The 12045-nt window shown below is 39.0% G+C and overlaps 1 protein-coding gene across 1 annotated transcript; it reads right to left on the bottom strand.

The window, feature by feature from the left end:
• Positions 1-8353: 8353 nt before the first annotated feature.
• LOC308671876 (free fatty acid receptor 2-like) lies at positions 8354-9397 on the bottom strand (the record flags this gene model as incomplete). The annotated part of the gene is made up of 1 exon (XM_081334359.1): positions 8354-9397. The coding sequence occupies one exon, from the start codon at positions 9395-9397 to the stop codon at positions 8354-8356; it is 1044 nt and encodes a 347-aa protein (XP_081190485.1).
• Positions 9398-12045: the final 2648 nt, after the last annotated feature.

Raw genomic sequence — 12045 nt, 5'->3', positions numbered from 1 at the left:
ATTCTTCATTTCCCACAGTATCCTGTAATCCTGTAGTCTCCAATTTATGGGATTAGACCATCATACTTTAACCATTCAGAAAGGGAGTTGGTCTTTTCAGCATCCATGATGAAGAACAAATGTGAGCTGTGCTGTATGTTTGCAGCATATACATAGCCTGTCTGACCAAATAATAATAAGCTCAAGAATTTATACAGGTGAGGGACCAGCTAAAGAAATGTCATCTTAGTTCTGCACCTTTTTAATATATATTTTGGGGTCATTTTACATGGCACTGAGAAGACAGCAGTGGAATTCAATGGCTCAGAGTGTGGGGTCTGCCCCCCACACAAGTGGAAGCTGATGTTGCAAAGCATTCGATGAGATTAACAGCAGAAATTGTGGAGAAGTGAGAACATTCTAGTTGTAATCTGTTCACATTTTTGCAATTAGATTGGAAAGGAGAACTGGACAATAGAAACGGTGTAAACGATCCAGAAGAATTACAACTTCTGAGATCTTTTATTCTCTCTGGAAAACAGACTGCAGAAATCGAACTCACCACTGGGGTGTAGGCATGCATTTCTCAAGGGCTAAGGTGTTCGCAATCCTGAAGGAGATCAAATGTATGTTATCTCTGCCCCGCAGGGCAAAAAACAACAACTGTTTATTTAAAATACATTGAGGAAAAAAAAACTGACAGAGGATCCTTAACACTTATATTTTAGTAAGATGACTTATGACAATGTCCTTTTGGAGTAGGGAAGTTGCGTCTTGTATGTTCTTTTTGTACCTTGGAAATAATATTCGAGGTTCTTCCGTACAGCAAGTGGCTGTTAACGGCAAAAAGAACAGTGGAATAGATGGAAGCTTTCTTTCTCCCTCTTAAACGCCCTCTTCCTAATATTTGGTGCTGGAGGCAACCCTCGCTTTCTGCATAGCTGGATTTATGTATAGGAAAACCAGGGAGATGCTTCAACTCATTTTTTTCTCTCAGTTTAACCTGTCTTAGAATTATGCGGACAATAATTAGAAGGAGGAAACTCTGGGCCCTTCATCTTGAATTCCTGAATGGAAGGAGAGACGGGCAACTAAACTAAATAATAAAAGAATAGCAGGGAGCAGTCAGTGCACTCACACACTGAGAAGAGCTTTCACAGAGAAATGTTTTTTTTTTCCTTTTTGAAAATGGAAGGAAAGGCCAGCTTGCTGTTAATGAGCGAGGTTGCAAAAAGAATTGGAATGAGGTCCAGGGGAGCTAAAGGTTTCCCCACTTATAGCTTCAGTACCACAGGAGAGAGGAAACCGGGTGCCTTCTACTCCCTGATCTGAAAACTGGTTCCACTCTCAAACTGCTCTTGTATTATGAGTTATCCTGAGGTAATATGGGCGGTCTATAAATTTGATAGATAGATAGATAGATAGATAGATAGATAGATAGATAGATAGATAGATAGATAAACATGGATGATAGATGATAGATAGTTCATGGATAGAAAGATGATAGATGATAGACAGATAGAGAAACATAGATGATAGATAGATAGATAGATAGATAGATAGATAGATAGATAGATAGATAGATGATAGAGACATAGATGATATATAGACATAGATGATAGATGGATGATAGATAGATGATAGATAGATGATAGAGACATAGATGATAGATAGATAGATATAGATAGATAGATAGATAGATGGATGATAGATGATAGATACATAGATGATATATAGAGACATAGATGATATATGGATGATAGATACATAAATGATATATAGAGACATAGATGATAGATAAAAAAGAGAGAGAGACATAGATATAGATAAACAAAAGATGGATGATATATATATATATATATATATATATATATATATATATATATATATATATATATATATATATATATATATATATATATATATATATATATATATATATAGAGAGAGAGAGAGAGAGAGAGAGAGAGAGAGAGAGATGTTCCCTGCCCCCCCCATCATTGATCATCCATCATTCATTCATCTTGTGTTTCTCAAGATCATACATTGTAGAATGATCATGGCCTTCTCCTGCATGGCACACCTTCAGTCTTTTGAATAACATGCCCATATCAGCCTACAGTAATTTTCCCCCAAGGATAAATATATAGATTGTCCTTGACTATCCATTCATATAGCGACCATTCAAAGTTACAACAGCACTGAAAAAAAAATAGTATTCATACTTACAACTGTTGTACCATCCCCATGGTCATATCATCAAAATGGGGGGGGGGGTGTTTGGCAACTGGTATATATTTATGACTGTTGCAATAGCAATAGCACTTAGACTTACATACCACTTCATACCACTTCTGAAACGAACAAGGAGTGTATATCGGAAGTGGTGGCCCTTTGAGAGCTGTATGCAACGAAATTTCATTTTGGTGTATACACCGATTGGTGTATATTCAAAGTGACAATAAAGTTGTTGTTATTGTTGTGTTGTTATTATTATTATTATTAGTAGTAGTAGTACTCTGTAAGTGTTTTACAGAGTCAGATTATTGTCCCAACAATCTGGATCCTCATTTTATTGGCCTCGGAAGGATGGAAGGCTGTATCAACCTTGAGCCAGTCAGGATCGAACTGCTGGCTGTGGGCAAAGCCAGCCTGCAATATTGCATTGTAATGGCTCTCGCAGCCCAAGCTCATGTGATTGCCATTTGCAACCTTCCCTGCTAGCTTCTGACAAGGAAACTCAATGGGAGGGGAAAGGATTTGCTTAACGACCACATATTTCACTTAATGACCGCATGTTTCGCTTAACAATTGCGGCAAAAAAGGTCATAAAATTGGGTGTGACTCACTTAACAAACCCTTTGCTTAATCATGGAAATTCTAGTCCTAACAGGGGATTACCTGCATGTAAAACAGATTTTTTTTTTCCCCCCGGACTAGAAAGATTTCTCAAAGTTTTGTTTTCTTGGCCTGTTCTAGTGCAGGGCACTGGTGTGGCTTCACACTTTTATTTAAAACAAATATTTTAGACTTCTTCTTTTGAGTGACAATTTATTTAAATCTGCTGCGACTGTTTCAGTAAGGTAGATGCTTCTATATTTATAATGAAGATCCGTGTCACGGTGTTAGTCCAGATACCCATGAAAGTAAAGGAACTGTAAGGGCCAGTTTGGTTTATTTCACAAAGACCTTCGCTTTATGAATAAGTGCATTTGGGACCAAGGCTAAAATACCTACATACTATATGATTTATGAACTATATGATTTCTTAATGTTACGTTGAAACTTAACATTAAGAAAACCAAGATCATGGCATCTGGCCCTCTCAATTCCTGGCAAATAGATGGGGAAGAAATGGAGGTAGTGACAGATTTTATTTTCCTGGGCTCCAAGATCACCGCAGATGGGGACTGTAGCCAAGAAATTAAAAGACGCTTGCTCCTAGGGAGGAAAGCCATGGCAAATCTAGACAGCACACTAAAAAGCAGAGACATCACCCTGTCAACAAAAGTGCGTATAGTCAAGGCTATGGTCTTCCCAGTTGCAATGTATGGCAGTGAAAGTTGGACCATAAGAAAGGCTGAGCGCCAAAGAATTGAAGCCTTTGAACTATGGTGCTGGAGAAGACTCCTGCGAGTCCCTTGGACCGCAAGGCGATCAAACCGGTCAGTCCTAGAGGAGATCAATCCTGACTGCTCTTTAGAAGGCCAGATCCTGAAGCTAAAACTCAAGTACTTTGGCCACCTAATGAGAAGGAAGGACTCACTGGAGAAGAGCCTAATGCTGGGAAAGATCGAGGGCAATAGAAGAAGGGGACGACAGAGAATGAGGTGGCTGGATGGAGTCACTGAAGCAGTAGGCGTGAGCTTAAATGGACTCCAGAAGATGGTAGAGGACAGGAAGGCCTGGAGGAATGTTGTCCATAGGGTCGCGATGGGTCGGACACGACTTCGCAGCTAACAACAACAACAACAATATGATTTATGTATTTATTAAGAGGGTTGCTTTACAAAAGTCAACATTGAGTAATCTCTTGCCAAGCTCATTTGTTGATTTCATGGACATATTTCTTGGTAACAACATGGAAGCGGTTTGTCATTGTTTCTCTGGGTGTTTTTTTTTCTTCTAAAATTTCTCAATACAGTCTTATTCTCTTCAACTTGAGATATCCTAGCAGCTACCCATACAAGCAGTGGTGGGATTCAGCCAGTTCACATCAGTTCGGCAGAACTGGTAGCTATTTTTTTTTGTTGCCCAGGCCCAGAATGGACTTCTGGAAGTGGCATCCACACAGAGAACTGGTTGTTCACCTATTTGAATCCCACCACTGCATCCAAGTATTAAGCAAATTTCACTCTGCTGATGTAAAGCGTGAAAGATCAAGTCTACATATGAAGGTCCAATTAAACATGGGATTTATTGCGAATCACACTTATGCATAAGAATCAGGAGATTAAACTAGAAAACTAGAAGCAGTGACCATCAATAAATCTTCAGATCAAGCCTAAACTTTTCCCTATTTTTCAGAGGTTTGTTTTTTTTTTAAAAAAAGACAATATTTTAAAAGCTAAGCAGAGTCAGATCTGCTGAATATTTGGATGAGATTTTGCCCCACTTCAATTTTAGGTATCGATTAGAACAGGCATGTCAAACTTGCGACGTCACGTGATGTCGCGCGATGTATCGTGACTTTTTCCCCATTGCTGGCGAGGTTTTAGTATGATGCATCCGGCCCGCGGGCCGGCAGTTTGACATGCCTGGATTAGAAGATTACAATAAAAGTACTTCATGACAATAAGTAATACAGTGAAACAACAGAAGGAAACTTGTATCCTTTTACAATTCAGCTCTTTCTATTAGATAATGATGATGATGATGATGATGATGGTGATAACAATAACAATAATAATAATAATAATAATATCCTGCGATGATATCTGTAATACCATCAAACATCCACATCTGCCTATCCCAGGTCCTTGGTAAGGACTCAATAGGCAGACAAATATGTGATGATCTATTATTATTATTATTATTATTATTATTATTATTATTATTATTATTATTATTATTATTATTATTATTTGCACAGTCAGCCAGATGTTCAGACTGGATTTGGCATTTTTGTCTACCTGTTGAGTCCTTACCGAGGACCTGGGATAGGCAGATGTAGATGTTTGATGGTATTACAGATATCGTTGCAGGATTAGTTCCTAGTAAGGCCGCCTTTTGCAATTGATTGATGGTGAATTATTATTATTATTATTATTATTATTATTATTATTATTATTATTATTAGTAGTAGTAGTAGTAGTAGTAGTAGTAGTAGTAGTATTGTTATTTTTAACTCCCATCATGACCATTAACCATGCGGCTGGTGTGAATTGGAATTCAACAATGTACGGCATTTCTTGGGATACCCTTCCCTTACAATTGGAGCAATAGCAACTTCATCATGTTCCAGTGACTTTCCTGAGAAATATAATTACTTTACTTGGTTACAACTACTTCCTCATTTGGTCAAAATCTAAACTTGTATGAATAGAGATGCCTATTTCTATTTCTCAACTCTGTCTGATAGTAATTCATACTTATGCACATATTTGTTTAGGGGTGGGTGGAAGAAGTATTGGATTGTTTTTTTTAAAGAAAATATTTAATTTACTATATGAAATATGTGGCTTCTTTCTCTTTCTTTTCTTTCTTTCTTTTTTCTTTCTATTTCCTTCCTTCCTTCCTTCCTTCTTTCTTTCTTTCTTTCTTTCTTTCTTTCTTTCTTTCTTTCTTTCTTTCTTTCTTTCTTTCTTTCTTTCTTTCTTTCTTTCTTTCTTTCTTCTTCTTTCTCATCAAATTCCATGGTTTCTTTAAAAGTTCGCAGCTCTATTCTGATTGAGTGATTGAGTTTTAATCTGTTCATTACCCCAAGTTTAACAGTCTCCTTCAATTCTCTGGAAGCTACCCCCCCTGAGTATTATATGAATACAGGGTCAGCAATATCAGGCTGGGTGGAATAGTAATTTGTCATTCACTGTATATAGTCAGATAGTGTTAAAAAGGCCAAAAAAGTAATTCTTTCCTCTGAGTTATGTAGATTGCACTAAGACCACTTTAATTTTCAAGGGAGTTCTAAATTTTTGGCATTTTGTATTTGCCTTACTTTAAACATTGCTCCTTTATATCAGGAACCCCACTATGATAGATTGAGAAATTACAGGAACAGGTTTCACACACAAAAAAACAAAAACAAAACACGTGTTTCCTTTTTGGGATATCTTCCCCATCTTTTGCAGAATATGAGCCACTAAATGCAGTTTCACAATGTTTTATTTGGGTTTCTGAACAGACATAATGAGACCATGGGGACAAGTTTTAGATAGATATCAAAACTCATGGCTATTTCAGAAAAATCCTGCTCTGGAGCATTAAGCAGGATTTGAAAAGAAGACCTTTGAATACATGTCTATGCTATCTCTCATTACCAAAACTCTGGGCTATGGTCATTATCTCTATATTACCGTAGGTGCTAGTGGCCATTCCTACAGAGCTGAAAATGTGGTTTTACCAATTGAGAAAGAGGATATTGTTATGCAAACACCCAGTTGCAAGCTTCCCCATCGTGAATCAAGAAGACTTAGAAAGAAATTCAGTAAGTCTCCAGGGATAAATTGGTTCGAAACCAAAAACAGTTCAGGTGCTGGAATTCTTGCTACAGAGAACTCTTATGAACCATGCTTGGCAAAGAATGATTTTGATTTAAGAAGCTGCCAAAAAGCCAAACATCACCCCTTCTCTCCAGGTTTGGTTTCTATGATCCATCACCAGCACCAAACTAAATGGCATCGTCACCAGGTAAGGATGGGTATCTACTGTGGGTTTCTTTAAAGATCCACCAGTCACAAGACAGCAACACCGCCTTGTTCTTCCTGCTGCCACCACTATGGTCATAGTAATCAGCCTTGATTAAGGTGTCACTTTCAGATTTTCTTCAGGAGGCTGTTGTGTGTGGGAATAGGGGTGGGAAACCTGCTTGAAACCATGATAAATTGGACAGTCAAACGGGGACATGTGGCAGATACATGACGTACAAGATGGGTTTGCCCAAACCCATCCTTGAAAGTAATCTCAGAGTCGACACATTGTCTGGTTTTCAATAAGAATGAACACAGCCTCTAAGAAAAATAACCAAGCCATTTATTTCAGCATAGAAAAATACACACCTGAGGCCTAGAGCTTTTGTATACATGCAGCTACTTCAACAATAATCACTCGAAAAGCATAAAGATATTTTTTTCCCTAGGGTGTCAGGCAGATGGCTTCTTCTGAATCTCTATAGGTTTTATCTACCACAATCTAGTTTCATACAATTTCCCATCAAAACTAACAAGGTGAAATATGGTACGTTGGTTCCAGAATGACATATGTGAATGTTGCATCTGAGGCTTCTCACAAAACTGAAAATTAGATTCAGAAGATTCAAAGTAATCTCACATCAGTGTTCATTTCAGGTCCTGCTAAAAAAAAATCCCTACCAAAAGTAGATCTAGGCCAGTGAATCTTCTAGGAAGATGTGACCTCTTGGAATGTTGTTTTCTGCTGGCAGAATGTTGCCGTTTCTCCATTCCCTCCCTGTCTTACTCTGAGATTTAAAAGTTGGGATAGCTATTTCTAAGGCCAAAGAACTAAACAGCTGAACAGAAATATATTTAAGGCTAAGAAACTTTGTGTTTCGGAGGAGTTCACACAAGCAATTCCTTCAAACAAAGATATCATGTTGGAAAAATATTTTTAAGAGATACTGGTCCATCACAGGCTTTGTGTCTGTCAGAGGAGTGGAACTAGATCAATCAAGTGCTAAAACAAAAGAATGATCTAGATGGTTTTGGGTTTTGAACAGTACCAGCTCATTATTTCACTTAGTGAATTTTTTTCTAAGGAGATAAGCATCATAAAAGCTGCTATGAGAAAATAATTATTATGTTATCAGTGTGTTCCATTGTATCTATTCAGCTGTTGGGGGCAAAGATCTGTGACCCAGCTGGATATTCATATGTATTATTGTTTACCTGTGACAAAGTCTCAAATACTCTTTGTGAAGTTTGGATTCTTTTGCCAAAAAGCAAACATGAAAGTCTGAGATCTATAGGCAGATGTAATCTTATCTTCGACAATAATCAAAATAACTCAACATTGCTACAAGCAAATCAGGAGCAGACAAGTTTTCCAAACATGATTTGATCATTAGTTGTCACTCAAAATGAAATTTTGTTTTCAAGTTTCAGCCTTGCTTGGATATATTTGACATTGTGATCATTTTTAGCTTAGGTGTCCTTTGGAGTTAGAAGTTACTGCTCTGTATGATCACTCGTCTGAGTGATCACCCATCTAATGTCACAGATGGTTCAAGGGTTCCAAAAGGTGTGGGTGTACTAGATCCTGCCAGTATACTGGGGAGGTTTCCAAGAGTTAATTCACCAGTTTCTCTTTTTTTGGCATTGCCCCTACAAGACCTGCAGCAACATGGACAGCAGGCAGATCTATGATTCCGCAGTTTGTTGCAGATGCCAATCCAACATTCTGTAAATGTCCTCCGGATGGTGGAGGAAGAGAAGAAGAAAATAACAGGATCCAACACTGTATTGAGGGAAGTCAGGCAGAATGTCTCTGTTCTCCAGGGAGGGCTACGTTTCTGCACATAGCCTACAACGTGGGAGATATTGTAGGGAGCAAAGGCTAGAGTGAAATTGAGCACAGTAGCCGCGGCTAAGGCCATGGCCCTTTGCTTCTTCTGGGGCTTAATGTTTGGCATGGTGTTCAAGATGCGGATCACATTGGCATAGCAGGAAACAGTGACAAGGAAAGGAATTAAGAAGAGGACAAAGAAGAGCTCCAGGCGGAAAGGCAGGACAATCTTAAGCTGTTCACCGGAGAATTCATGGTAGCAAGTAGTATTATTTGCACGACTCCATGGACTCCCAGGGAGGTAGTGAACAATGAAGACAATGCAACCGCAATGGGAACAAGCCAAAAACCAGAAGAAAAGGCTAGCAATTTTTGCGTAGGTTGGTCTGCGGTTCAGCTTGTGCTTAACAGGGTAGGCAACACACAGATAGCGCTCTATGCTGACTCCCATGAGGAACAGGGTGCTGATATAAATGCTGCTGTAGAAGAAGAAGTTTGCCAGTGGGCAAAGAATGGAAGGAAGAGGCCATCTGAAACCTAGGGCGACTTCTGCCATCTTGAAGGGCAAAAAGATCAGAAGGAAAAGGTCAGAAAAGGTCAGATTGAGCAACAGGATATCTATGGGGACAGCTTTGCGACGTACTTTCCTCAGGAAGGAGTAGCAGGCCAGAAGGTTGCAAGGCAGACCAGCGAGGAAGGCAGTAATATAGATAATAAGGACCACAATTCTCTTTTGCATCTTCTCAGATTCTGTAAAGGAATGTGACATAATCAGATGTTATAAAAGTGTTTCTCAAGGGAAATACCAGGCTGAAGAATAAACCTAGCAGTTCGAAAGCACATAAAAATGCAAGTAGAAAAACAGGGACCACTACGGTGGGAAGGTAACAGCATTCCATGCGCCTTTGGCGTCTAGTTACGCCGGCCACATGACCACGGAGACGTCCTCGGACAAGCGCTGGCTCTTCGGCTTTGAAACGGAGATGAGCACCGGCTCCTAGAGTCAGAAATGACTAGCACGCATGTGCAGGGGAACCTTTACCTTTACCTTTAGGGATACTTTGAAATGACTCTTTGGGGAAGGATGACTCTGTTGCCTCAATGGTCATGAAACAGATTTTCCAACGTGCTAGCGATGCTCAAATCTTGTCCATCATCTTCCCTGTTCTGCTCATTTGACTACATAGATGCAAGTTTAGTTCACCTCTTTCCTCCCTGATTCTCTAACCCAGGGGTAGGCAACCTCGGCTCTTTTATGACTCATGGACCTAAGGTCACCTGATATCAAAAAGAAAAGATTTAACTAGAGATCTGGTGTTGTTGTTTTTTTAAAAAGATATTACATTGGATTCCTGTGATTTTAGACTGTGACTAATTCATCTCAAAATAATGTGATATTGTATTGCAGGCCAAGAGCACATCTAAAAGCATGCTTTGCAAAATGCTCAAAATCCACTCTGTCCTTATAATTCATGGAATAGCAGCATCTTGGAATGATCTACTAGACAATTGAGTCAATTCTGGTTGGAATTGGAAATTCTGGAAGTATTTGGCACCAAACCATCGAGGGCTTTATAAATCAATACCAGCACCTTAAATTATACCTGTAAGTCAGTCACCAATGAATATAGGGCTTGCATAATCGGTATTATAAGTTCCCAACACTGAGAACCAATTCGTACACGGACTGCTGCATTCTAAACCAATTGCATTTCCCAAATAGTCTTCAAGGGCAGTCCCACTTTAAGTGTTTTGCAATAAGTCAACTACATGGTAATGAAGATGTGAGTTATTGTAGCTAAGCTCTCCTTACCTGACAAGATCAAAATTGATACCTAACAAAAGCTAGGCAAAGAATCCTCTAGCTATAATCTCTACATGCAGTGAATACAAAATGCAGAATAACCTAGTTGGAAGGGACCTTGGAGGTCTTCTAGTCCAATCTCCTGCTCAAGCCTGAGACTCTATACTATTCCAGATAAATGTCTGTCCAATCTCTTCTGATAAACCTCCAGTGATGGGGCACTCACAACTCCTGGAGGAAAGCCATCCTGCTGATTAATTGTTATTACTTTCAGAAATTTCTCCTTAGTTCTAGGTTGGTTTTCTACTTGAGTCCAGAAGGACTTTCAAATTGCAAAGCTCCTCTATGTGGATGTGTTAAAGAGTTTAACTTCCATCTATTTCAGAGGTGGGGAACGATGGCCCCTTTATGACTTGTGGACTTCAACTCCCAGAATTCCTGAGACAGCATGGAGTTGGCTCCACCAAGGAGCCAGCAGGACAGCAGGAATTCTGGGAGTTGAAGTCCACAAGTGATAAAGGGACCATCGTTTCCCACCCTTGATCTATTTACTTTCATGCAAACTTTTACGACCTCCATGCATGAGCCAAGCATACTGACAATGTGCCCTTTTTTGGCCAAGGTATTGATTTATAGAATTGGGTCTCATCAGGAAACTGAAAATATTATACAGAAAGTGCCACATGATTCTCCCAGTGATTTCATATAGATTTCAAAGAGCAGGGAGAAAAGGCCATCAGTGCAGCACTCACAATGTGGAGACCACCAGAGTAACCTATTATCCCACCTCTACCACAGCCTGAAATCGCCTACTAAAGAAGGAATAGATAAAATGCACCTCTAATCCACAGCCCCTAGTGAAGGTGGTGAACCAAGGTACTATGGTCAATGAGAACCACTGAAAAATCTAACAAGACCAGGAGGGATATACCAGCCCCATCTAAGTCCTGCCTCAAGTAATGCAAGAAAACACCAATGCAATCTCTGTCATTCTAAATCTTGGTCAATCTTCAGGACTTATTGTCAGATGACAATTAGACAGATGACCTCTAAACATCTTGAAATGTTGTTGTTGCCTGTGGAATCCATAGAGAGCTAACGGTCTAGTATTAAATATTTGGTTAATATCTCTTGGTGTTCTGATTTGTATATTTTGTGGGGGGTCTGACCACTATTAACCTGTGCTACTGCTACTGAAATTTCAATGGAAATAAAATATAATTGAATCACCCCAGCAAAAAAAACAACCTACCGGTATCTGGTTTCTCTGTTCATACCAATACTGTTTATGTGTCAATCAGCCTTTCTTTATTTTCAGAGAATTCCTTTCTACTGAATTTCAAATGTTCCATGAGAGAGTAGAAGAAACTTTATTCTCCAGTTTTTGGCTTTGAGTTCTGACCTCTTCAGAGTACAATTCGAGTCCCTAACATCTCATTGCATGATTCAAAAGGAATACTTTTTGATACCATTGCACAGAAAAGAGGAGAATCTTATTAACAAATTGTGTACAAATATTTATTCTTGCCTCTTTCACACCTTCTCATAATACCAAATAATTCCTACCTGTTTCTAGTAATTTC

Source organism: Vipera berus, assembly GCF_964194415.1.
Source record: "Vipera berus genome assembly, chromosome: 9".
NCBI classification, from domain to species: Eukaryota; Metazoa; Chordata; class Lepidosauria; order Squamata; family Viperidae; genus Vipera; species Vipera berus.
Note: the sequence above shows the minus strand (reverse complement) of the source record. Positions and strands in the feature narration are given on the sequence as shown.